Source organism: Heteronotia binoei, chromosome 8, assembly GCF_032191835.1.
Source record: "Heteronotia binoei isolate CCM8104 ecotype False Entrance Well chromosome 8, APGP_CSIRO_Hbin_v1, whole genome shotgun sequence".
Taxonomy (NCBI): domain Eukaryota; kingdom Metazoa; phylum Chordata; class Lepidosauria; order Squamata; family Gekkonidae; genus Heteronotia; species Heteronotia binoei.
The window spans coordinates 127809203-127836968 of record NC_083230.1 but is presented as its reverse complement, the minus strand read 5'-3'; the positions used below and the strand labels follow the sequence as shown (position 1 = coordinate 127836968).

The window sequence follows — 27766 nt, the reverse complement described above, 5'->3', positions numbered from 1 at the left end:
CATTTGGTCTCTTACCTTCTCATGGACAGGACGGTTTGGTTTTTTCAAGGGGCCAGGGAGGAAGAGAACTGCCTTGTGTGGGATTTCACCGGAACGCCAATGGGAAATCTTGGCAATCCCGCTTCTCCCTCCAACTGAACTTCCCAGTATTATTCAGGGCTCCGTTTTTGGCACAACTGCTGCAGAAATCGTTCGTTCAGGACCACATTCAGTTCGAGAAGTCCGGCCTTCTTCGGCTTGCCAGTCTCCAAGGTGGGCGACCGGAAAAGTGTCACACAGGGCGTGGAACTGGAGAACAAGCGTACCACTGACTCCTGTGACAGAATTAGCAAACCAATACAAAAAATATAGAAATAATGTCCAAAACTTTTTGTCCAAAAATATTGTATTATTTATTAAGTGGTAAGTCGCAACCTCAAGGGTATGAAAATTTTCCAAAATCACAGATTAATTCCCCAAAGGGGGGGGGGGGGGGAAGCTGACAGGCAAAACCAATCTATTTCCCCCGTTTCGCTGAAAGCTTTGTCTAAGCCACCGCTTATTCACTTTTCACATCGACTCCCACTCTCGCAAAGCAAATTGTTGCAGTACTTTCAAGGATGAGTTCTTGAAATTGGGAATTAATCTGTGACTTTGGAAAACTTTCATACCCTTGAGGTTGTGACTTCCCACTTTAATAAATAATGCTATATACTTTATAAATAATACTTTAAGACTTTATAATGCTGTGGCGGAACCGGCCCGATTCTGCCTTCAGACCCGGTCCCGTCAGCTCCCTATGGAGTCGCCAACTCCTGGAGGGAGCTATTTCTCCTCCTGCCCCTTGGGCGCGCTGCCACCACCTGCTCAGTCCCGGGGTTCAGATTGAGAGGAACAGGACTCCCAACCCCCCTCTCCAGCTGTGAGGCCAGGCCTCAAGGTCCTCTGCCACCCTGCACTTGGGTTTCACAGAGACCTCAGCGCTTCTTTGGGGCACCCCTGGAGGATTGGCACCTTATCCAACTGCATGCCTTCCCCCTTCCCCGGGGCCCCCTTCTCAACACAGCGTGGTCTAAAGCGGTCTGGGGATCTAGGTGGTACAGAGTTTGACTGCCAGCATTTAAACAGTAAAAATATATTTATTCAAAAAGAGAAAGAGATAGGGAAAGAAAAACAAAACAAAAACAGTTTCATCTACAAAATTAGCACAGCACAGCACAGCAACCAGCCTGACAAACAAAATGTGTTATAAACGCATCCTGCTGGCCCTGATCTAAACTTGCCCTGTCTTGTGAATTACTTACTTAGTCCGCCACAAATGCTTTAAGAAATAAGAGCAATAAATATTTTTGGACAAAAAATTTTGGACGTTATTTCTATATATATTTTTGTATTGGTTTGTTAAGGACCAATTCTGTCACAGGAGCCAGTGATAAACGGCGCTTATGCTTGTTCTCCGGTCTCCCGGTGGGGGCTGGAGATCTCCCAAAATTACAACTGTTCTCGAGTCCCGAGATCAGTTTCCGTAGAAGGTAAAGTAGCATCGGAAGGCAGAGTCCATGGCAAGGGTGACCAAACTTCCTTAACGTAAGAGCTACACAGAATAAATGTCAGACGTTTGAGAGCGGCAAGACAGGAAGGGAGGGAGGGAAAATGGAAAGGAAGATTGGAAAGAAAGCAAATAGGTGGGGGAGGGAGGGAGAGGTGAAAAGAAAGCAGCTTGAACTTTAAATGCATTCTTCAAACCGCTGGCTGGCTTGGCTCGGCGAAGGGGACAAATGCCTTCTCCAAACTGGCCAATGGGGCGGTGGGGGCTTTGAGAGCCACACAAGATGTGTGAAAGAACCACACGTGGCTCCCAAGCCAGTTTGGCCACCCCTGTGGTCTATGGTATACCGTAGAGTCTAGGAGAAACAGAAGTCCTAGACTGTTATTACACCCTGCTAAATTGCCTTTGTGACCCCAAATTTCACTGCCTCCAGGCATCTCTCCAGGAATTTCCCACACTGGAGTTGGCAACCCTCTGATGTGCACATGTTCCAATGCCTACTAATCGGCTTTGCCCCAGGTTTGTAGACCAGGGGTGTCAAACTCATTTGTTATAAGGGCTGAATCTGACATAAATGAAACCTTGTTGGGCTGAGCCATGTCGGGTTGGGACGGGCCATGACCGTACCTATTTATGATTAGCTAGCAGAGATATAAACTTTATAAAGGACATAGACAAACACAACAATTTTTTTTAAAACATCTTTAAAAAATCAGCACTCATTGGTCTTAAAGGTGCTTTCTTTGTATCTCTCCCATGAGATCCAGGGAACTGGGCAAAGGAAGCTCTGGCGCTTTCCTTCCTTCCCAGGGGACCAGGAGGGGGAGGAGCCTCAGCCAAGAGAAGGAAGAGAGACTTGGCTCAGTAGCTCTGCTGTGTGATTGAGAGCGCCTAGCAAAGCCAGCTCTCCCGCCCTCCTTCCTCCCCGAGGAGCCTCAGCCAATGGAGAAAATTGAGGTTTTGCTCCGTAGCTCCTGTGCGATTGAGCAAGCCTGGCAAAGCAAGCTGTGATGCAGAAGGAAGCAAGAGAGAGGAAGAAGGAAGCAGATGACAGACAGTTGCTCGGGGGCCTGATAGGAGCTCTTTGGGGGCCTGATTTGACCCCCGGGCCTCATGTTTGACACCCCTGTAGACAGATAGGGAGAGATGGGTGACAAAGCCCGAGGACGGTCAGTGGCGTGTGTGGAGAGAAATGGAGTGAGGGAGAATCCAGGGACTAGCAGAAGTATTCAAGTTCCCATCCAGGGCCCCTCTTTCATTTTCCAGCTCACTGATAGTCACTGACAACCCATTTTAAAGCTGCCATCATAAGGACTAGAAACCCTTCACCGCAAAAGCGGAAGAAGAGCCCTGCAGAAAGCCAAATTCTGACGCTAGTTTTTAACTGTGCTGTACACCAAGGATCCCCCGCCCATGTGGGCTTGCAGGCCCCTTTGGAATTCCGAGATGGGGGGAGTGGCACGACCACAACATGGTCGCCACAGGAGGTGGAGCCAACCACAAAATGTCAGGAAGTGAGGCTGCACGTGACTCGAACAGCGACTCTTCAACGTTTCCGGCAACGTGCCCGTTTAACAGGAGGCCTTTAGCTCTGCACAGCCACTCAGAAGACCTGGGGGCCAAAGCCCATGTTCAAAAAGCACTCGGTGAGTGCCCGGAAAAGGGTCGCCAAGTACCCTGGTGCCCCTGGGCAGCACGCTGGGAACCCTTTCTGTATCTAATGCCCCCCCCCCTGCCCTCCCAAACATCTCTAGACCCGCGGGAACCCAGCCATCTGAGTTAAGCTCAAGTTGCCTCTAAAACAGAACAGAGTAGAAATGATGAAGGGAAGAAGAAGATATTGGATTTGTATCCTGCCCTCCACTCCGAATCTCAGTCTCAGAGCAACTCACAGTCTCCTTTACCTTCCTCCTCCACAACAGACGCCCCTGTGAGGTGGGTGGGGCTGAGAGAGTTCTGACAGAAACTCTCCTTTCAAGGACAGCTCTGCGAGAGCTCTGGCTGACCCAAGGCCATTCCAGCAGGTGCAAGTTGAGGAGTGGGGAATCAAACCCGGTTCTCCCAGATAAGAGAGCTCTGGCTGACCCAAGGCCATTCCAGCAGCTGTGAGTGGAGGAGTGGGGAATCAAACCTGGTTCTCACAGATAATAGAGCTATGGCTGACCCAAGGCCATTCCAGCAGCTGTGAGTGGAGGAGTGGGGAATCAATCCCAGTTCTCCCAGATAAGAGAGCTCTGGCTGACCCAAGGCCATTCCAGCAGCTGCAGGTGGAGGAGTGGAGAATCAAACCCAGTTCTCCCAGATAAGAGAGCTCTGGCTGACCCAAGGCCATTCCAGCAGCTGCAGGTGGAGGAGTGGGGAATCAAACCCGGTTCTCCCAGATAAGAGTCCATGCCCTACACCACTACACCCAACTGGTGTGTGCGTGTGCCATGGAAGACCACCCACTGTTGTTCCAGGGCTCATCTGGGAGCGGTGTGCCAGGTGCTGTATGGAATCTAGGAGGGACAAGAGAGTTTTACGATAGAAAGGCAAGATACAGGGGGAGAGGTGGGGAGAAGGGAAGACCGGGCACGTCTTTTGGGGAGGGGGTGCTACGCAGAGAGAGAAAACTGGTCTTTGGGACAAGAGAAAGCAGCAGGGAATTCGTCCAAGAATTCACATGGCTGGGGGGCGGCGTACAAACTCTCTGGCCACTTCCGCGCTCCTCGGATGTTCGCTGCAAACCCATGATCAGCGCAGTCAAAGCGCAATGCCCCCCACCCCTGCCCGCACTCAAAAGCCTGACCTTTCCCCCTAGCATGGCCATTGGCTGTCCTCAAAAGACTGCAAACGTCTATTGTACGTTCCGTTCTCCCCAGGAGACGAAGGGATTTGGATTTCTCCACCTGAGGGGACAAACAGAGGCTGTAGGAAGCCAAACGCACACACCTGCAGCCCCAATTTTGCATCGGAGCTCCCTGGGAAGAGGAGAAGGGATTGATCTGCGCAGCTGGTCTCTTATTATCCTATCAAAAACGTTTATAAGTCCTCCTTTCTCCCACGGCGGGCCTTGTTATCCTGCTGCCAAGGATAAAACACGAGAAGATAACCTTACGGTGGCATAAACCTCCCCGTGACGAAGCCCGTTCTCTCTTCCCGACACTGAAGGATATGTATATATATTTTTAATGTACAGCGCACACCTGAGAATCTAACAAGACGCTTTCACTGCTTGTATATATCTGCCTGTCCCTTTATCTGTCTTAGCATTAGGGCCGAGGAGCTGCTCCAATAAATCAAGCGAACCTGTCTGATGCAAAATGACTTTGGGGAGTGCTGGTATCTCCTTGGCTGTCGAATCGCAAAGGGGAAACTGTGGTTTGGGGGCAGGTATTTGGAAACCGGCCGGTTCTAGCAGGCAGTCGCGAGAACTCCCTCGCACCCTTCTCTGTGGATCCCAGGACTGGGGTCGCCCACTTTGATGAGCCTTCAGGCACCACCGGAATTCTGCCGCAGGGTGGCGGGTGGGGCCGCAAAATGGCTGCTGGAGAAGGCGGAGCCAGCCACAAAATCCCTTCCGTAGCTGAACCTTCACTCTTACAAGGAAGCTCCTTGGGCCGGGGTGGCAGATTCTGCCAAAGCAGGTAAAGAATCTACACAATCAAGTCTCCGGCGGCCAATCAGGAGCCTCACAGAGTAAAGCCACACCTGAGCCCACTCGCTTTATATCAGGGGTGGCCAAACTTGTGTAACGTAGGAGCCACATAGAAAAAAGGTCAGATGTTAGCCATAGCGTATTGTTGGAACTCTCTGTCTGGGGCAGTGATGCTCTGTATTCTTGGTGCTTGGGAGGGGCCACAGTGGGAGGGCTTCTAATGTCCTGGCCCTACTGATGGACCTTCTGATGGCCCCTGGGTTTTTTGGCCTCTGTATGACACAGAGCGTTGGACTGGATGGGCCACTGGCCTGATTCGACATGGCTTCTCTGATGTTCTTATGTGACACAGAGTGTTGGACTGGATGGGCCATTGGCCTGATCAAACATGGCTTCTCTTATGTTCTTATGTTTGAGAGCCGCAAGACAAGAATGTCATGTTTGAGAGCCGGGAGGGAGGGAAGAAGGAAGGAAAATAGGAGGGAAGGCCAAGTGCAAAGTAATGCACATTGGGGCCAAGAATCCCAGCTACAAATACAAGTTGATGGGGTGTGAACTGGCAGAGACTGACCAAGAGAGAGATCTTGGGGTCGTGGTAGATCACTCACTGAAAATGTCAAGACAGTATGCGATTGCAATAAAAAAGGCCAACGCCATGCTGGGAATTATTAGGAAGGGAACTGAAAACAAATCAGCCAGTATCATTATGCCCCTGTATAAATCGATGCTGCGGTCTCATTTGGAATACTGTGTGCAATTCTGGTCACCGCACCTCAAAAAGGATATTACAGCATTGGGAAAAGTCCAGAAAAGGGCAACTAGAATGATTAAAGGGTTGGAACACTTTTCCTATGAAGAAAGGTTAAAACGCTTGGGGCTCTTTAGCTTGGAGAAACGTTGACTGCGGGGTGACATGAGAGAGGTTTACAAGATAATGCATGGGATGGAGAAAGTAGAGAAAGAAGTACTTTTCTCCCTTTCTCACAATACAAGAACTCGTGGGCATTCGATGAAATTGCTGAGCAGTCAAGTTAAAACAGATAAAAGGAAGTACCAAATCACCAAAGGGTGATTAACATGTGGAATTCACTGCCACAGGAGGTGGTGGCAGCTACAAGCATAGCCAGCTTCAAGAGAGGGTTAGATATAAATATGGAGCAGAGGTCCATCAGTGGCTATTAGCCACAGTGTGTATATGTGTGTGTATATAAATAATTTTTTTGGCCACTGTGTGACACAGAGTGTTGGACTGGATGGGCCATTGGTCCTGATCGAACATGGCTTCTCTTATGTTCTTCTGTGACACAGATTGTTGGACTGGAGGGGCCACTGGCCTGATCCAACTTGGTTTGTTTGTTTGTTTGTTTATTTTTAGACTTATATCCCGCCCTTCTCACCGAAGTGTCTCAGGGCGGCTCACAACATTATAATTTACATAAGTTTGGTTTAAAAACATTTACAAATAAATTAAAACCATAATTAATAACAAAATAAGAATAAGAATAAAAGCAGCGGTCTATAGATGCATTTTTGTTCCATCCAGAAGATGTTCTGCTTGTCAGTTAGATGTTATAGGCCTGCCGGAAGAGGGCTGTCTTACAGGCCCTGCGGAACTGCCCTAGGTCCCACAGGGCCCGCACCTCCTCCGGCAGCTGGTTCCACCAGTAGGGTGCCGTTATTGAGAAGGCCCGATACCTGGTGGCTTTTAGACGGGCCTCCTTTGGCCCGGGGATTACCAGCAGGTTTTGTGAACCCGATCGTAGTACTCTCTGGGGAACATGTGAGGAGAGACGGTCCCTAAGGTAGGCAGGTCCTAGGCCATATAGGGCTTTAAAGGTGATGACCAACACCTTGTACTGGACTCGGAATATTACTGGCAGCCAGTGCAGGTCCCGGAGCCCCGACCGTATGTGCTCCCATCTTGGGAGCCCTAATAGCAGCCAGGCAGCGGCGTTCTGCATCAACTGCAGTTTCCGGGTCCGGCACAAGGGTAGCCCCATGTAGAGGGCATTACAGTAGTCCAACCTCGAGGTGACCATAGCGTGAATCACTGTTGCTAGGTCATCACGTTCCAGGAAGGGGGCCAATTGCCTCGCCCGCCTAAGATGAAAAAATGCGGACTTGGCAGTGGCTGCTATCTGAGCCTCCATCGTCAGTGAAGGCTCCAATAGTACCCCCAAGCTCTTGACCCTGCTCGCCGCTATCAACGGCGCGCCGTCAAAAACCGGCAGGGGGATCTCCCTTCCCGGGCCGCAATGACCCAAGCAAAGGACCTCTGTCTTCACCGGATTCAGCTTCAGCCCGCTCAGCCTAAGCCACCTAGCCACTGCCTGTAGCGCCCGGTCCAGATTTTCTGGGGCGCAGGCGGGCCGGCCGTCCATGAGCAGATAGAGCTGGGTGTCATCAGCATATTGATGACAACCCAGCCCATACCTTTGGGCAATCTGGGCAAGGGGGCGCATATAGATGTTGAATAACATCGGAGAAAGTACCGCCCCCTGAGGCACTCCGCAGTCAAGCATGTGTCTCCGGGACAGTTCCTCCCCAATCGCCACCCTTTGTCCCCGACCCTCAAGGAAAGAGGAAAGCCATTGCAAGGCCAACCCCTGAATCCCTGCGTCGGCAAGGCGGCACGCCAGGAGCCGATGGTCGACCGTATCGAACGCTGCCGATAGGTCTAACAACATCAGCACCGCCGAGCCGCCTTGATCCAGATGCCGCTGAAGATCATCCACCAGGGCGACCAGCACCGTCTTCGTCCCATGGCCCGGGCGGAAACCAGACTGGTAGGGGTCAAGGACTGAAGCATCCTCCAGGAAACTCTGTAGCTGCAGCGCCACTGCCCTCTCAATAAGTTTGCCCAAAAAGGGCAAATTCGAAACCGGCCGATAGTGTGCCAATTTGGCCAGATCTAACGTTGTTTTTTTCAAGAGGGGACGGACCACCGCCTCTTTAAGCGCTGATGGAAAATGCCCCTCCAGTAGGGATCTGTTTATGATATCCCGTATAGGATATCTTAGCTCCCTCTGGCAGGTCTTAATAAGCCAGGAGGGGCACGGGTCCAATTTACAAGTTGTTGGGCGTGCAGATAGGAGAATCCTGTCAACTTCTTCCAGGTTGAGTGCACTGAAGCCGTCCAGAACTCGATCCGAAGACAGGCACGGAGCCTCAGGTTCACTAACTGTGTCTAATATGGCAGGGAAGTCAGAACGGAGTGATGCGATTTTATCCGCAAAGAAATTCGCAAAAGCCTCACAGGCAATTTCCAATTCATTAGAATTTGGTCTGCCCTGTGGCAGTGTTGTAAGGGTCCGAATTGTATTGAACAGTTGTGCCGGGCGCGAAGTTGCGGACGCAATCTCCGCCGCAAAGTATGTTTTCTTTGCGGCCTTGACTGCCATCTCATAGGACTTCATAAACTCTCTATAAGATGTTCGAGTCGCCTCGTCTCGAGTACGCCGCCATTGCCTCTCTAGTCGTCTGAGTCCCCGTTACAAATGCCGTAACTCCTGGTTATACCAGGGTGTCGGCCTTGACCGAGGGCGCAGAGGACGTCTAGGTGCGATCTCATCTATGGCCCCGGCGAGCCTATCATTCCAAGACTCCACCAGGTCATCGAGGGAGTCGCCAGGGGGCCAGGGATCCCGCAGAGCCGTCTGGAACCGTTCCGGGTCCATCAGGCTCCGCGGGCGAGCTAAAATAAGCTCGCCGCCTAAACGGGCTTGGGGTGGGACGTCCAGACGAGCCTTGAGGGCATAGTGATCTGACCATGGCACTGCTATAGAAGAAAGATCGTTCACTAAAACTCCCGACGCGAAGATCAAGTCTAACATGTGACCCGCCTGGTGCGTGGGTGTCGTAACTACTTGGGAGAGTCCTAGTGTCGCCATGGAAGACACTAGGTCCATCGCCTGATTAGAGGTCACGTCATCGGCATGAACATTGAAGTCACCCAGGATCAAAAGCCTCGGGTGCTCCAATGCCCATCCTGCTGCGGCCTCCATCAGGGATAGTAAGGCACTGGCCGGTGCGTTAGGCGGTCGGTACACCAGCCAGATCGCCAACCCCTCCCCGACATCCCACGCCAGGCCGGCACATTCAATGCCCCTGATCTCCGGAGCGGGGAGGGCCCGGAAGGAGTAAGCCTCTCGAATGAACAGGGCCAACCCTCCCCCCCGCCCGCTAGTCCGCGACTGGTGAAAGACCGAGTATCCCGGGGGCGCCATCTGGGAGAGAGCTATAGTCTCCCCATCGCGCACCCAGGTCTCGGTCACGCATGCCAGGTCCATGTCCTGCTCAAGCAGGAATTCCCGAAGGACAGAGGTCTTGTTGTTAATGGACCTGGCATTACATAACACCAGTGACGGAGGCGAGTAATTTCGCCTTGCCCCGCTACCTGTCACCATTGGGATGGGACGCAGGCTGGAAGGTGGTCGAGCACTGTCTTGTCTCGATCCCCTTCCCTTCCATTTCCGCCTGTTCCCACCGTCATACCTTCCCCTCCCCAGGAGTACCGGTTCTCTTATGTTCTTATGTGACACAGATTGTTGGACTGGAGGGGCCACTGGCCTGATCCAACATGGCTTCTCTTATGTGACACAGAGTGTTGGACTGGATGGGCCATTGGCCTGATCCAACATGGCTTCTCTTATGTTCTTATGTGACACAGAGTGTTGGACTGGATGGGCCACTGGCCTGATCCAACATGGCTTCTCTTATGTTCTTATGTAGGAGGAAAAGATGGAAAGAAAGCAACTTTAACTTTAAATGCATTCTCCAAGCCAGCCAACAGGGCAGAGGGAGAGAGAACCACCCAAACTGTGTGAAAGCACCACATGTCGCTCCTGAGCCACAGACTGGCCACCCTTGTTCTATAGAAGCACTTGGCAGGCGCCAGGGAAAGCTGGTGAGCGCCAGGTTGGGGATAACCCCAGCGGTTGTCTGAATGTGCTCCTGGCCTGAGACCCTGCAGAGCTGTTGCCCCTCGGAGAGGGGTATACTGAGCTAGACAGACTTAGAACAGAGGCCAGCTGCCTATCGATTTGGGCAGGACGTGACAGGAGCCCGCAGTTCTCCCTTTCTCACAATATGGGAACTCAACGAAATTGCTGAGCAGTCGGGTTAGAACTGATAAAGGGAAGTCCTTCTTCACCCAAAGGGTGATGAACACGTGGAATTCGCTGCCACAGGAGGGGGTGGTGGTGGCTACAAGCATAGGCAGCTTCAAGAGGGGATTGGATAAGCATATGCAGCAAAGTTCCATCAGTGGCTATGAGTCAAAGCATATTGTTGGAACTCTCTGTCTGGGGCAAGTGATGCTCTGTATTCTTGGTGCTTGTGGGCGGGGCACAGTAGGAGGGATTCTAGTGTCCTGGCCCCACTGATGGACCTCCTGATGGCACCTGGTGCTTTTTGGCCAGTGTGTGACACAGAGTGTTGGACGGGATGGGCCATTGGCCTGATCCAACATGGCTTCTCTTATTTTCTTATTTCTGGGTCAGTGATGCTCTGTATTCTTGGTGCTTGGGAGGGCTTCTAGTGTCCTGGCCCCACTGATGGACCTCCTGATGGCACCAGGGGTTTTTTTTGGGGGGGGCTACTGTGTGACACAGTGTTGGACTGGATGGGCCATTGGCCTAATCCAACATGGCTTCTCTTATGTTCTTATGTGACACAGTGTTGGACTGGATAGCCCATTGGCCTGATCCAACATGGCTTCTCTTATATTCTTATGTGACACAGAGTGCTGGACTGGATGGGCCATTGGCCTGATCCAACATGGCTTCTCTTATGTTCTTATGTGACACAGAGTGTTGGACTGGATGGGCCACTGGCCTGATCCAACATGGCTTCTTTTATGTTCTTATGTGGCACAGAGTGTTGGACTGGATGGGCCATTGGCCTGATCCAACATGGCTTCTCTTATGTTCTTATGTGACACAGAGTGTTGGACTGGATGGACCACTGGCCTGATCCAACATGGCTTCTCTTCTGTTCTTATGTGACACAGAGTGCTGGACTGGATGGGCCACTGGCCTGATCCAACATGGCTTCTCTTATGTTCTTATGTGACACAGAGTGTTAGACTGAAGGGGCCACTGGCCTGATCCAACATGGCTTCTCTTATGTGACACAGAGTGTTGGACTGGATGGGCCACTGGCCTGATCCAACATGGCTTCTCTTATGTTCTTATGTGACACAGTGTTGGACTGGATAGCCCATTGGCCTGATCCAACATGGCTTCTCTTATATTCTTATGTGACACAGAGTGCTGGACTGGATGGGCCATTGGCCTGATCCAACATGGCTTCTCTTATGTTCTTATGTGACACAGAGTGTTGGACTGGATGGGCCATTGGTCAGATCCAACATGGCTTCTCTTATGTTCTTATGTGGCACAGAGTGTTGGACTGGATGGGCCATTGGCCTGATCCAACATGGCTTCTCTTATGTTCTTCTGTGACACAGAGTGTTGGACTGGATGGGCCATTGGCCTGACCCAACATGGCTTCTCTTCTGTTCTTATGTGACACAGAGCGTTGGACTGGATCGGCCACTGGCCTGATCCAACATGGCTTCTCTTATGTTCTTATGTGACACAGGGTGTTGGACTGGATGGGCCATTGGCCTGATCCAACATGGCTTCTCTGATATTCTTCTGTGACACAGAGTGTTGGACTGGATGGGCCATTGGCCTAATCCAACATGGCTTCTCTTATGTTCTTATGTGACACAGTGTTGGACTGGATAGCCCATTGGCCTGATCCAACATGGCTTCTCTTATATTCTTATGTGACACAGAGTGCTGGACTGGATGGGCCACTGGCCTGATCCAACATGGCTTCTCTTCTGTTCTTATGTGACAGAGTGCTGGTCTGGATGGGCCATCGGCCTGATCCAACATGGCTTCTCTTATGTAATGTGGCACAGTGTTGGACTGGATGGGCCACTGGCCTGATCCAACATGGCTTCTCTTATGTTCTTATGTGACACAGTGCTGGACTGGATGGGCCATTGGCCTGATCCAACATGGCTTCTCTTATGTTCTTATGTAACAGAGTGTTGGACTGGATGGGCCACTGGCCTGATCCAACATGGCTTCTTTTATGTTCTTATGTGGCACAGAGTGTTGGACTGGATGGGCCATTGGCCTGATCCAACATGGCTTCTCTTATGTTCTTATGTGACACAGAGTGTTGGACTGGATGGACCACTGGCCTGATCCAACATGGCTTCTCTTCTGTTCTTATGTGACACAGAGTGCTGGACTGGATGGGCCACTGGCCTGATCCAACATGGCTTCTCTTATGTTCTTATGTGACACAGAGTGTTAGACTGAAGGGGCCACTGGCCTGATCCAACATGGCTTCTCTTATGTGACACAGAGTGTTGGACTGGATGGGCCACTGGCCTGATCCAACATGGCTTCTTTTATGTTCTTATGTGGCACAGAGTGTTGGACTGAAGGGGCCACTGGCCTGATCCAACATGGCTTCTTTTATGTTCTTATCTGACACAGAGTGTTGGATTGGAAGGGCCATTGTGCCTGATCCAACATGGCTTCTTTTATGTTCTTATGTGGCACAGAGTGTTGGACTGGGTGGGCCACTGGCCTGATCCAACATGGCTTCTCTTACGTCCTTATGACCTAGCAGGAGGTGACGGGAAAGAGCTCAACCGGAGACCCTGGACAGCTGCTGCCAGTCTGAATACACAAGACTGACTTTGATGGACGGAGGGTCTGCTTCAGTATCAGGCAGCTTCATGTGATTCTGCCCTGATCCAAGCTGGCTCTTCTGTTCCAGCCCTGCAGTCGCCCAACTTTGGACCGGCGCCGACACATCGCACTCGCAGAGCCCGCAGGGATGTAAACATTTTTTTTTTATTAAGACACAGTTTTTGTCTGTAGTACATTATATAAAACTCCATTTACACTACGAGATAAAACCTCCTAAAAGGGGGGGCAAACAAAAGGAACTTGGGGGACGAGATAACGCAAGTTTCTTTCACTGCCGGCTTTGTGTTCGCTCGAGCGACGAAAGGGGATGTGTGGTGGGGTTCTACTCAAGAACCTGACTATCTGACCGACGTCACATCTCTGAGGCTGAGCCCACTCTGTGTTTTCTGGTGCAACAGAACGATTTCAGCATGCGTCTGAACTTTGCCTCCTCCGGATTCCAAGCCGTGGCGGGGGACAAAATGCTGCCCAAAGCCCCATTACAAATTTGGGTTCTTGGCTGGGGGGCTGGTGCTGGGTACGCTGCACACACCCCTTCCTAAAATAAACTGGGGGCAACGGAGGAGGAAAGATTTCACTTGAGCCCCCCAAAAAACGTGCCTACGGAACAGACAGCCCTTTAGCGTTTGTCGTTTGAGCCGGACAGTTTCTGATAGCGGCTCGCTAGAACTTCCTTCCCCTGCTCAGAAAAAAAGGGTCTCTCTCTTTTTATAAGGAATCCCCGCCCCCGTTTCCAATTTCCCTTGTGAGCCCAAGTCTGGCTGCTGGATCTATCCTCCGCCGTTCCTTGTGCCGTCCAGCCGCCTCTCCCTCCCAGCTTTGAACCATAAAAACAGTTCTTTCGGAGGTTTTGCCTCAAATGCAAATCTAGGCGCAGAATCGCTGGAACGAGACAGGCTATGAAATCCAGACTAGGGCATTCAGTGTGTGTGTGTGTGTGTGTGTGTGTGTGTGTGTGTGTGTATATATATATATAGCAGGCCCCCCTTTTTCTACTGACGGTCTCAAATTTTCAAAGGAAAAAAAGGGTGCAGGGAAGCAGCAGTAGATTGTGTTTCGAGTTTTTGACCTTTGAGGTTCTCGTGAACCAAAGGAAGCCTTCCAAATTCATTATTGTTACCGGCGGAGGATCAGGCCGTCAGGAGAAACGGGGGACTGACTTGTAGTGTTCAAACGACTAACAAGGGGAATCAGGCAAAAGTTGTTGGCGATGAACGAACGCGCCAAACCAAAGTTTCCACGGACTTGGATCTCCCAAAGAGCACAAACGGCGCCCCGCTTTGGCCAGTTCTGCACTCGCTCAGCCGTGGCTCTTTGCAAAACCCACCCCCCTCCCCGAGAGAAGTAGTGCTGCGTGAGGGAGGGGAGGGGAGGGGAGAGAAGCGGTGATCTGGCCTTGCGACAAAAAGCGTCGCAGTGACGAGGTGGGAGCGAGAGAGGGAGCGGTTTGCCTTTGGAGGTGGGCCCGAAGCCGACCCGAGCAGACGAGGCGGCCGGGCCTGGAAGCCCACAGAGAGAGATGAGAACGCTGTTGGGGGAACCTCTTTGATAATGAACTGCTGCTTACTCGGCTCGGTTGGCTGCGCGCGGGAAACCGGCATCGCTTCCGCGGTGCGATTCTCCGTCGCCAGCAAACCCGGTCTTTTATGTTTGTTAGAGAAAGGCACTTTGAAAAATGCAGGGTTGCGGGGCCCTCTCTGCGGACCCACCCGTCTCCCAGCCCTCTGACACCAATGCTGCATTCGACCGCCTGCCTGCCCACTCGCCCACCCATCCGCTCCCTCCTTCGGAACGATCGGCTCTGGGCCAGGTCCTTGCTGGTGCGAGCAAAGGCCACTGCTTGACGCCCCTGGTTTCAACTACGTCTTAGGAGCGTCAAACTGAATCCTTGCAGAGACGATCGAAGTTTGCTGAGGGCTGGGCGGACGGCGAGCCAACTGGCCAAGCCGTTAACGTTTCCTGGGCGCTGGGTGGCACAAAACCACCTCTGATGCCAACCGCAGGGGGCTTTCGTGCTGCTACGAACACGGTAATAGACCCACCCTGACTAGGGTGAGAGCCACAGATGCTACAAATCCTGGGGGGGGGGGGGGGCGGCGGGGTGGGAACTGCAGTTCAATCAGATAGCCCTAGGTGGCTGGCCCTTGGCTCTAGAGAGGTGAAAGGTGCATTATGGGAAAATCCTCATCGTAGGTAGAGGGCTACGCAAGAAGGCTCCATCGACAGAATTCCGTTTGCGACAACCCCCTCCTCCCCCGCTTAAATTTCCCATCCTCTTACAACAAATTCAGACGGGGGCGGCTCGCGTTCGTGTGTCGCTTCCCTCCTCCCTCGTTCTCCGGCATCTCAATTATCGCAGGCGATCACTAAACGCACAACACTGGAAAGGGGTGGGGGGGGGGGAAAGGGGTCGTAAGTGCGATTTTCGGGAACGCTTTCTTTCTTCATCTCGCGCAGGACAAAAAAAAAATTAATACAAAAATAAACAGAACTTGTTAGATGTAAAAACAAAACGCAGATCTATAAAAACAGACAAAAGCCCCTCCGAGCGGCGGCGCCAATACGGTTTTCGGAACTCCTTTTGCATACCCGCCCCTGCAGGAAGGTAAAGGGCCGACGGGACGGGTTGTCTCTTGTTGCTGCCGCCGCCGTTTTTCCGTGTTGTTGCCTGAAACTGCCAGTCTCAGTAGTGAGAGTTCCTCGTGTTGCTCCGGAAACGGTCAAAAAATAAATTATTGTTTTTCCCCCTCCCCTTCTTTCTGCGACGAAGGTTTTCCCGGGCTCAGAACTCGTCGTGCCGTACCAAGGCCTCCCCGAAGTCCGTGGCCTGACTGCCCACAAACAAGTCGTACTTGTCCACAATTTCTTCTTTGGTGAGCTTGCCGTCCTGAAGGGGAAGAAGACAGGGAGGGAGGGTGAGGGCCCCGAACTCTGGAAGCCTCGGCAACTGGGGATGGGACGGTGGCTCAGTGGTAGAGCATCTGCTTGGGAAGCGGAAGGTCCCAGGTTCAATCCCCGGCATCTCCAAAAAAGGGTCTGGGCAAATAGGTGTGAAAAACCTCAGCTTGAGACCCTGGAGAGCCACTGCTGGTGAGGCAAGAGAGGGTGGCTCAGTGGTAGAGCATCTGCTTGGGAAGAAGAAGGTCCCAGGTTCAATCCCTGGCATCTCCAAAAAAGGGTCCAGGCAAATAGGTGTGAAAAACCTCAGCTTGAGACCCTGGAGAGCCACTGCTGGTCAGGGGAAGGACGATGGCTCAGTGGTAGAGCATCTGCTTGGTAAGCAGAAGGTCCCAGGTTCAATCCCCGGCATCTCCAACTCAAAAGGGTCCAGGCAAAATAGGTGTGAAAAACCTCAGCTTGAGACCCTGGAGAGCCACTGCTGGTCAGGGGAGGGACGATGGCTCAGTGGTAGAGCATCTGCTTGGTAAGCAGAAGGTCCCAGGTTCAATCCCTGGCATCTCCAACTAAAAAGGGTCCAGGCAAAGAGGCCTGAAAAACCTCAGCTTGAGACCCTGGAGAGCTGCTGCCAGTCTGAGAAGACAATACTGACTTTGATGGACCCATGAGGGTCTGATTCAGTATAAGGCAGCTTCCTATGTTCCTATCAGCCCCACACCAACGCATGCAAGTCCCCAACTGTGGCTCTTTTACACATATTTTGTGGCTCTTGAAGCTCCCACTGCCCCGTCACCTGAACTGGAGAAAGCATTGCTCCCTTTAAATCACTTCACCGAGCCAGATGGCAGCTTGGAGAATGCATCTAAAGTTAAAGTGGCTTTCTTTCCACCTCTCTTTCTCCATCTTCCTCCCTCCCTGCCTATCTAGTGGCTTTTGAACATCTGATGTTCACGTTTTGTGGCTCTCAAAACGTTTGACCTTCCCGTCTCGAGGCTCACAAACCTCTGAGGTTTATTCTGTGTGGCTCTTATGTCAAGCAGTTGGGCCAACCCTGCCCCAAGGTTTCCCACCAATCAAAGCTCATCTGGTAGGCACACAAGAGAGAGGGCCTTTTCGGTGGCGGCCCCACGTCCATGGAACAAACTCCTTAGGGAGGCACACCTGGGCCCCTTGGTGTTGATCTTCAGAAGGCAGCTAATTAGGACTGCATTTGACCGATTTCATTTTTACTTATTGGCAGTTTTTCAACTGTGAACGTCAATGTGTTTTTGTGACTGTCGTTTCATTTATACTGTTTTTACTGTGCTTTATCGTTATTTTCTTGATGTTGTGCACTGCCTTGAGTTCCCCAAAGGAGAAAAGGGGGCTACCAGAAAAAGAGGTAGAAAAAGAGGTGCTGGAGCTCTCATTAGCACAACTCCCTTGCATATTCCACACACCCCTTGACATCACCAGAAGGTGTACTGAATTGTATCAGGAGAGCCAGTTTGGTGTAGTGGTTAAGTGTGCGGACTCTTATCTGGGAGAACCGGGTTGGATTCCCCACTCCTCCCCTTGCACCTGCTGGAATGGCCTTGGGTCAGCCAGAGCTCTCTTATCTGGGAGAACCGGGTTGGATTCCCCACTCCTCCACTCGCACCTGCTGGGATGGCCTTCGGTCAGCCAGAGCTCTCTGATCTGGGAGAACTGGGTTTGATTCCCCCCTCCTCCACTTGCACCTGCTGGAATGGCCTTGGGTCAGCCACAGCTCTCTTATCTGGGAGAACCGGGTTTGATTCCCCACTCCTCCACTTGAACCTGCTGGAATGGCCTCGGCTCAGCCAGAGTTCTCTTATCTGGGAGAACCGGGCTTGATTCCCCACTCCTCCTCTTGCAGCTGCTGGAATGGCCTTGGGTCAGCCACAGCTCTCTTATCTGGGAGAACCGGGTTTGATTCCCCACTCCTCCACTTGCACCTGCTGGGATGGCCTTGGGTCAGCCAGAGCTCTCTGATCTGGGAGAACTGGGTTTGATTCCCCCCTCCTCCACTTGCACCTGCTGGAATGGCCTTGGGTCAGCCAGAGCTCTCTTATCTGGGAGAACGGGGTTTGATTCCCCACTCCTCCACTTGCACCTGCTGGAATGGCCTTGGGTCAGCCAGGGCTCTCTTATCTGGGAGAACCAGGTTTGATTCCCCACTCCTCCACTTGCACCTGCTGGAATGGCCTTGGGTCAGCCACAGCTCTCTTATCTCGGAGAACCGGGTTTGATTCCCCATTCCTCCTCTTGCAGCTGCTGGAATGGCCTTGGCTCAGCCAGAGTTCTCTTATCTGGGAGAACCGGGTTTGATTCCCCACTCCTCCACTTGCAGCTGCTGTTTAGGCCTGATCTCAAGAGTGGCTCACAATCTCCTTTATCTTCCTCCCCCACAACAGACACCCTGTTGTGAGACACCCCTGTGAGGTGGATGGGGATGAGAGAGCTCTCACAGCAGCTGCCCTTTCAAGGACAGCTCTGCCAGAGCGATGGCTGACCCAAGGCCATTCCAGCAGCTGCAAGCGGAGGAGTGGGGAAATCAAACCCGGTTCTCCCAGATAAGAATCCGCACACTTCACCACCACACCAAAATGGCTCTCAGGAAGAAGATATTGGATTTATATCCTGCCCTATACTCTGAATATCATAGTCTCAGAGCGGTCACAATCTCCTTTACCTTCCTCCCCCACAACAGACACCCTGTGAGGTGGGTGGGATTGAGAGAGCTCTGACAGAAGCTGCCCTTTCAAGGACAATTCTGTGAGAGTTGTGACTGACCCAAGGCCATTCCAGTAGCTGCAAGTGGAGGAGTGGGGGAATCAAACCCAGTTCTCCCAGATAAGAGTCAGTGCACTTAACCACGACATCAAACTGGTTCTCTAGAAGAGCTTACAGGGCTCTTCTTACAGGGCCTACTGCGAGCTCTTGGAGGACTGGCTACATCAGTGGTGTGTGGTCTAATAGGCAAAGCAGTTCCTGTTACAAAAAAACTATGGTCCCCACCAGTGCTTTTTTTATGTAGCAGGAACTCCTTTGCCTATTAGGCCACAAACCCCTGAGGTAGCCAATCCTCCTGGACCTTACAGGGCTCTTCGTACAGGGCCTACTGAGAGCTCCAAGAGGATTGGCTACATAAGAGGGGTGTGGCCTAATATGCAAAGGAGTTCCTGCTACAAAAAAAAGGCCCTGCCCTGAATTCTGTCGGCCCTTAAGGCCTTTGGGAGACAAAGAGCACCGGAACGGCAGCGAGTCTCCCGGTCCCGCCTGGAGACGAACCCCATCGGACCGGCTGCTCACCCCGCCAGGCTTCCTTTCTCACCTTATTCTGATCCGACTCGTAGACGAGATGCCTCGCTTCTGCCTCGGCGTGATCGTAGTCCGAGGGCAGGATCCAGTCTTTGGTCTCCTCCTTGTCCATCTTCCCGTCACGGTTCTTGTCCCGGAACTCGACAAACTGCTCCCGCTCCGTCTTCACCCACTCGGGCTCTTCCGTGTCCCCGTCGTGACTGTACATATCGCCTGGCAGGAAGGCAAGAGCAGCCGGGTTACGGGAGCTGGTTCTCCCCCACACGCAGCTACGGAGTCGGCCCTTCGACCCACCCAAACGCCAGGATCTGGGAAGGCAGCTGGGAGAAAGACTCTCTGTAAGGGAAGCCTGTGTTATAATCAGGGCTTTTTTGTGTAGCAGGAACTCCTTTGCATGAGGAGTTCAATGTGGCCAAGTGCAAAGTAATGCACATGGGGGCCAAGAATCCCAGCTACAAATACAAGCTGATGGGGTGTGAACTGGCAGAGACTGACCAAGAGAGAGATCTTGGGGTCGTGGTAGAGAACTCACTGAAAATGTCAAGACAGTGTGTGTTTGCAATAAAAAAGGCCAACGCCATGCTGGGAATTATTAGGAAGGGAACTGAAAACAAATCAGCCAGTATCATAATGCCCCTGTATAAATCGATGGTGCGGTCTCATTTGGAGTACTGTGTACAATTCTGGTCACCGCACCTCAAAAAGGATATTATAGCATTGGGAAAAGTCCAGAAAAGGGCAACTAGAATGATTAAAGGGTTGGAACACTTTCCCTATGAAGAAAGGTTAAAACGCTTTGGGGCTCTTTAGTTTGGAGAAACGCTGACTGCGGGGTGACATGATAGAGGTTTACAAGATTATGCATGGGATAGAGAAAGTAGAAAAAGAAGTACTTTTCTCCCTTTCTCACAATACAAGAACTCGTGGGCATTCAATGAAATTGCTGAGCAGTCAGGTTAAAACGGATAAAAGGAAGTCCTTCTTCACCCAAAGGGTGATTTAACATGTGAAATTCACTGACACAAGAGGTGGTGACGGCTACAAGCATAGCCAGCTTCAAGAAGGGATTGGATAAAAATATGGAGCAGAGGTCCATCGGTGGCTATTAGCCACAGTGTGTGTGTATATATCGGCCACTGTGTGACAGAGTGTTGGACTGGATGGGCCTTTGGCCTGATCCAACATAGCTTCTCTTATGTTCTTATGCATATTAGGCCACACACCCCTGATCAGCCAATCCTCTAAAAGAACATAAGAACATAGGAGAAGCCATGTTGGATCAGGCCAATGGCCCATCCAGGACTGCTAACGTGGGTGTTCCATGTTGGGTACTGGAAAGACAGCATATAAATGTGATGTGACAGACCTCAGCCTGAGACCCTGGAGAGCTGCTGTCAGTCTGAATAGACAGTACTAGTCTTGATTAATCAAGCATCTGATTCAGTATACAGCAGCTTCATGTGCATTCCTTCATGGTTCTATCTTTGAGAGGGGCTGTGGCTCAGTGACAGAAAGTCTGCTGGGCATGCAGAAGGTCCCAGGTTCAATCCCTGGTCTCTCCAGTTCAAAGAACCAGGCAGGAGGGGACGGGAAAGACCTCCACCCGAAACCCTGGAGAGGCATGAAGTGGGGCTGTGGCTCAGTGGTAGAGTTTCTGCTTGGTATGCAGAAGGTCCCAGGTTCAACCCCCAGCATCCCTAGTTAAGAAGAACCAGGCAGGAGGGGATGGGAAAGACCTCTGCATAAGACCCTGGAGAGCCATGAAGCGGGGCTGTGGCTCAGTGTTAAGAAGTTGTCCTTGAAAGGGCAGCTGCTGTGAGAGCCCTCTCCAGCCCCACCCACCTCACAGGGTGTCTGTTGTGGGGGAGGAAGGTAAAGGAGATTGTGAGCCGCTCTGAGACTCTTCGGAGTGGAGGGCGGATATAAATCCAATATCTTCTTCTTCAGAGTCTCTGCTTGGCATGCAGAAGGTCCCAGGTTCAATTCCCCGGCCTCACCAGTTGAAAGGACCAGGAAGGAAGTGATGGGAAGGACCTCCACCAGAGACCCTGGAGAGCCATGAAGTGAGGCTGTGGCTCAGTGGCAGAGTCTCTGCTTGGCATGCAGAAGGTCCACTCCCAGGTTCAATCCCCGGCACCTCCAGTTAAAAGGACCAGACAGGAGGTGATGGGAAAGACCTCAGCCTGAGACCCTGGAGAGCCATGAAGTGGGGCTGTGGCTCAGTGCTAGAGTTTCTGCTTGGTATGCAGAAGGTCCCAGGTTCAATCCCCAGCATCTCCAGTTGAAAGGACCAGGCAGTGGGTTATGGGAAAGACTTCCACCTGAGACCCTGGAGAGCCATGAAGTGGGGCTGTGGCTCAGGGGCAGGGCCTCTGCCCGACAGGCAGAAGGTTCCAGGTTCAATCTGGAAAAGACCAGGCAGGAGGTGATGGGAAGGACCTCTACCTCAGACCCTGGAGAGCAGCTGCCAGTCTGACAACTGATGGACTGAGGGTCAGATTCAGTACAAGGCGGCAGCCGCCCTCTGCTCAGGAAGGGTTCAAAAGCAGCTCTCCCAATGGCAGAGAGACCCACCCATGCTTATTCCTGGTTCCTACAGAGGAAACGTGGGCGGGGCCTCACTCGGCTTGGGCTGTGCAAACATGGAACTAGGAGAACAGAATCGTCCCTGCTCCACTTTCGAGCCAGGGAGGAAGACACAGTGCCTTCCCCGGTGAATTTGGCAAGCGCAACCCCATCAGAGTCTCCTCCAGCCAAAGGGAGAGGTTTTGGAGAAAACAGCTCTGCAAACTCACAGGAAGAAGCAGGGAACTCCAGCCCTTTGCTCACCTATGTATTCTTCCAAATCGATTAAGCCGTCTCCATTCTTATCAATGTCTTCCATTGTTTCCTGTTGAGAAAAATGTGCGTGAGCAGGCTTACAGTGCACCTGCTTAACCACAGAGGCAGTCAGCCCCTGAATCCCGGGGCAAGGAGGTAACGTAAGGGGAAGGCCTCGGCCTCTCTGCCCTGTTGTTGGCCCTGCAGAGGAACTGGCTGGCCCCTGTGTGAGACAGGAGGCTGGACTAGATGGACCCTCCCTGGTCTGACCCAGCAAGGCTCTTCTGAGGTTCTTATGAAGGCTCAGCCTCTCTGCCCTGTTGTTGGCCCTGCAGAGGAATTGGCTGGCCCCTGTGTGAGACAGGAGGCTGGACTAGATGGACCCTCCCTGGTCTGACCCAGCAGGGCTCTTCTGAGGTTCTTATGAAGGCTCAGCCTCTCTGCCCTGTTGTTGGCCCTGCAGAGGAACTGGCTGGCCCCTGTGTGAGACAGGAGGCTGGACTAGATGGACCCTCCCTGGTCTGACCCAGCAGGGCTCTTCTGAGGTTCTTATGAAGGCTCAGCCTCTCTGCCCTGTTGTTGGCCCTGCAGAGGAACTGGCTGGCCTCTGTGTGAGACAGGAGGCTGGACTAGATGGACTCTCCCTGGTCTGACCCAGCAGGGCTCTTCTGAGGTTCTTATGAAGGCTCAGCCTCTCTGCCCTGTTGTTGGCCCTGCAGAGGAACTGGCTGGCCCTTGTGTGAGACAGGATGCTGGACTAGATGGACCCTCACTGGTCTGATCCAGCAAGGCTCTTCTGATGTTCTTATGGAGACCTCGGCCTCTCTGCCCTGTTGATGGCCCTTCAGAGAAACTGGTTGGCCACTGTGTGAGACAGGAGGCTGGACTAGATGGACCCCCACTGGTCTGAAACAGCAGGGCTCTTCTGAGGTTCTTATGAAGGCCTCGGCCTCTCTGCCCTGTTGTTGGCCCTCCAGAGGAACTGTTTGGCCACTGTGTGAGAAGGGAGGCTGGACTAGATGGACCCCCACTGGTCTGACCCAGCAGGGCTCTTCTGATGTTCTTATGAAGACCTCGGCCTCTGCCCTGTTGTTGGCCCTCCAGGGGAACTGGGTGACCACTGTGTGAGACAGGAGGCTGGACCAGATGGACCCTCCCTGGTCTGATCCAGCAGAACTGTTTTTAGGTTCTTAGCTGTCCACGAAAGGGCAGCTTCTGGAAGAGCTCTCTCAGCCCCACCCACCTAACAGGGTGTCTGTTGTGGGAGTGGGGGGAAGGGAAGCAAAATTCTCACAGGGGGCTTGAACAATGGAGCCCAGAAGCAAGTATCTGGGAGGAGGGGGGGGGGGTAAGAAAGAAAGAAAGCACAATAAAATCTAGAGGCCTCACAGCTCCGTTCCTGGGAGCTCCTGCCGAAAATCAGACCCGACTGTCAACTATCCTTTCTGTTTTTAGCTAGCGTGTAGTCACAACACGAGCACCGGCAGCCACCCACCTGCACAACAATGTCTTTCATGTAGTCGTATTCTTCGGGGTGCAGGAAGGCTGTGAATTCTTCTTTGGTCGCAATCAGGTTGCCGTCCTTGTCAGCCATCTTGAACCTCCGCTCGTCTCTCGTCATCATCTGTTTGTAGTTGAAGCCGTCGTCGGGGTCGGGGTCGTCTGGACGGGCGGAGGAGGGGGCAGCCGTTAGAAAACGGGGCAGCTGCACAGCCCGGCCTTCAGCATCCCGCATCTGAGCTACTCGCAGATTTATTGATTGGAAACATTCCTATACCACCTTGCCGCCCAAGCAGAGCCCCCAAGGTGGAATGCCCACGTTGCTCTGGGGAAGCCCATCACAGCACATCACTTATGAGCAGGGGTGGAATTCTTGCAGCAGCCGCTTTGCATGTTAGGCCACACCCACCCTGATGTAGCCAATCCTCCGAGAGCTAAGAAGGCTCTTTTTTGTAAGCTCTTGGCGGATTGGCTACATCAGGGGGCTGTGGCTTAACATGCAAAGGAGCTCCAGAAGAGTCAGTTTGGTGTAGTGGTTAAGTGTACAGACTCTTATCTGGGAGAACCAGGTTTGATTCCCCACTCCTCTGCTTGCAGCTGCTGGAATGGCCTTGGATCACCCAAAGCTCTCTTATCTGGGAGAACCAGGTTGGATTCCCCACTCCAAGGCCATTTCAGCAGGTGCAAGTGGAGGAGTGGAGTATCAAACCCGGTTCTCCCCGATAAGAGAGCTCTGGCTGACCCAAGGCCATTCCAGCAGCTGCAAGCAGAGGAGTGGGGAATCAAACCCGGTTCTCCCAGATAAGAGAGCTCTGGCTGACCCAAGGCCATTCCAGCAGCTGCAATTGGAGGAGTGGGGAATCAAACCCGGTTCTCCCAGATAAGAGAGCTCTGGTTGACCCAAGGCCATTCCAGCAGGTGCGAGTGGAGGAGTGGGGAATCAAACCCGGCTCTCCCAGATAAGAGAGCTCTGGCTGACCCAAGGCCATCCCAGCAGCTACAAGTGGAGTGGGGAATCAAACCCGGTTCTCCCAGATAAGAGAGCTCTGGCTGACCCAAGGCCATTCCAGCAGCTGCGAGTGGAGGAGTGGGGAATCAAACCCGGTTCTCCCAGATAAGAGAGCTCTGGCTTACCCAAGGCCATTCCAGCAGCTGCAAGTGGAGGAGTGGGGAATCAAACCCGGTTCTCCCAGATGAGAGTCCACCCACTTCACCACTACACCAAACTGGTTCACTAAATTGAAGGGAGTTCGGATTCGTGAAAGCTCACGCCCTGAAAATCCCGTTGAATCTCTTAAGGCGCCACGGGACTCAGTCCAGCTGTTCTACTGCTGACGAGCACAGCTGCCCTCCTAAAACCACCTTTAGTAAGAAATCCAAGGAGTCCACCATGAAGGACGCAGCTCGTTCCGCACCCGACCTGGGCCTGTGGAACACAGCAGCTGCCATCCTCAAGCCAGAAGGCACAAGGAGACAATATTCCTTCTTCCATTGCCCCAGGATACCAAAGGAGACCTAGCCAAGGGGGAGGAAGTCCCAAGGAAAAGGTCTGCGTGAGTCTTGAGACTCTCAGCAGACAAGGAGAAGTCATAGTCAGGTCTTTTTCTGTAGCAGGAACTCCTTTGCATATTAGGCCACACACACACACCCGATGTAGCCAATCCTTCAAGAGAAGATATTGGATTTATAATCTTAATTATTCTATGCATTCTATGTTTTTTATACTGTTTTAAGGTTTCTATGTTCCACTATTATGTCTACTCATGCCTATGCATGCCTATGTAAGCCGCCCTGAGCCTGCCGTGACGGGGAGAGTGGGATATAAATGGAATTAAATAAATACATAATAACTACCCACCCTCCACTCTGAATTTCAGAGCGGCTCACAATCTCCTTTATCTCCCCCTCCCTGTGAGGTGGGCGGGGCTGAGAGAGATCTGACAAAAAACTGCCCTTTCAAGGACAATTCTGTGAGAGCTGTGGCTGACCCAAGGCCGTTCCAGCAGCAGCAAGTGGAGGAGCGGAGAATCAAACCCGGTTCTCCCAGATAAGAGAGCTCTGGCTGACCCAAGGCCATTCCAGCAGCTGCAAGTGGAGGAGTGGGAATCAAACCCGGTTCTCCCAGATAAGAGAGCTCTGGCTGACCCAAGGCCATTCCAGCAGCTGCAAGTGGAGGAGTGGGGAATCAAACCCGGTTCTCCCAGATAAGAGAGCTCTGGCTGACCCAAGGCCATTCCAGCAGCTGCAAGTGGAGGAGTGGGGAATCAAACACGGTTCTCCCAGATAAGAGAGCTCTGGCTGACCCAAGGCCATTCCAGCAGCTGCAAGGGGAGGAGTGGGGAATCAAACCCGGTTCTCCCAGATAAGAGAGCTCTGGCTGACCCAAGGCCATTCCAGCAGCTGCAAGGGGAGGAGTGGGGAATCAAACCCGGTTCTCCCAGATAAGAGAGCTCTGGCTGACCCAAGGCGATTCCAGCAGCTGCAAGTGGAGGAGTGGGGAATCAAACCCGGTTCTCCCAGTTAAGAGAGCTCTGGCTGACCCAAGGCCATTCCAGCAGCAGCAAGTGGAGGAGTGGGGAATCAAACCCGGTTCTCCCAGATAAGAGAGCCATGGCTGACCCAAGGCCATTCCAGCAGCTGCAAGTGGAGGAGTGGGGAATCAAACCCGGTTCTCCCAGATAAGAGAGCTCTGGCTGACCCAAGGCCATTCCAGCAGCTGCAAGTGGAGGAGTGGGGAATCAAACCTGGTTCTCCCAGATAAGAGAGCTGTGGCTGACCCAAGGCCGTTCCAGCAGCAGCAAGTGGAGGAGCGGAGAATCAAACCCGGTTCTCCCAGATAAGAGTCCGCACACTTAACCACGACAGCAAACTGGCTCTCTAGAAGAGCTTACAGGGCTCTTCTTACAGGGCCTACTGCGAGCTCTTGGAGGACTGGCTACATCAGGGATGTGTGGCCTATTAGGCAAAGCAGTTTCTGCTTCAAAAAAATCCCTGGTCATAGTTAACAAAGAGCTCGCATCCACAGTAAACCATGATTACCATTCAGACCCATTTATAAGTCAAAAGCATTAACAAAGCAGAGGGGGGTGAACCTGCCTCTCCGTCCCAGATTTAGATTTTGAGAGGGCTTCCTTTGTGTCCATTCACATGAATTGCCACTGGTCATCTTTAGAGAAGGAACATATTACTCTCGCCTACTCAGGGCAGATTTTGTTCGTTTATTTAATCCAGAGCTGGAAGGGACTGTGGCTCAGTAGCAGAGCACTTGCTTGGTAAGCAGAAGGTCCCAGGTTCAATCCCCGGCATCTCCAACTCAAAAGGCAAAGAGGCATGAAAAACCTCAGCTTGAGACCCTGGAGAGCCACTGCCGGTCAGGGGAGGGACGGTGGCTCAGTGGTAGAGCATCTGCTTGGTAAGCAGAAGGTCCCAGGTTCAATCCCCGACATCTCCAACTTAAAAGGGTCCAGGCAAGTAGGCGTGAAAAACCTCAGCTTGAGACCCTGGAGAGCCACTGCTGGTCAAGGGAGGGACGGTGGCTCAGTGGTAGAGCATCTGCTCGGTGAGCAGAAGGTCCCAGGTTCAATCCCCGGCATCTCCAACTCAAAAAGGTCCAGGCAAAGAGGCCTGAAAAACCTCAGCATGAGACCCTGGAGAGCCATGAAGCGGTCTATAGCTCAGTGGTAGAGCCTCTGCTTGAGAAGCAGAAGGTCCCAGGTTCAGTCCCCGGCATCTCCAACTGAAAAGGGTCCAGGCAAATAGGCATGAAAAACCTCAGCTTGAGACCCTGGAGAGCCGCTGACAGTCTGAGTAGACAAGACTGACTTGGATGGACCGGGGGTCTGATTCAGTATAAGGCAGCTTCATATGTTCATATATACGAACATCATAATTGCACCATCTCATCATAACTGTTCCGCCATCCTACTTTGTTTATGTAATTGTTTTTATGAATATATGATTTTATTATGATTTTAATTATGCAGTGCTCTGCCCTGAGCCCCTACAGGGGAATGGGTGGAACATAAACAAACTAATAATAAAAATAACGTAAGGGGCACCAAGGGCCATCTAGTCTGACCCCCGGCCCATACAAGAACTACAGCTACGATCTCCCCAACGGGCAGGGACCCCGTGGAAACAGGAGGGGCTCGACCCCCTCTGCTTTACCAACAGAAGACCGTCACCGTTCTCACCGCTCTGCCCGCTCGCCCCCTTACCCAGGTAAGTGCCATAGGTCACGTTCCTGTACTCATCCCAGGAGATGAGGCCATCTTGGTTCAGGTCAAACTCCTGCCACTGGCGGGCGACATTGTCATACACGTA

The 27766-nt window shown here is 52.3% G+C and overlaps 1 protein-coding gene across 1 annotated transcript; it reads right to left on the bottom strand.

Moving 5' to 3' along the window:
- Positions 1-15381: 15381 nt before the first annotated feature.
- Positions 15382-27766, bottom strand: LOC132575779 (calumenin; the record flags this gene model as incomplete). Its single annotated transcript, XM_060244470.1, has 5 exons — positions 15382-15791; positions 19137-19336; positions 21953-22013; positions 23439-23605; positions 27661-27766. Coding segments are annotated over 5 exons (639 nt in total), but the record flags the coding sequence as incomplete, so codon positions are not given.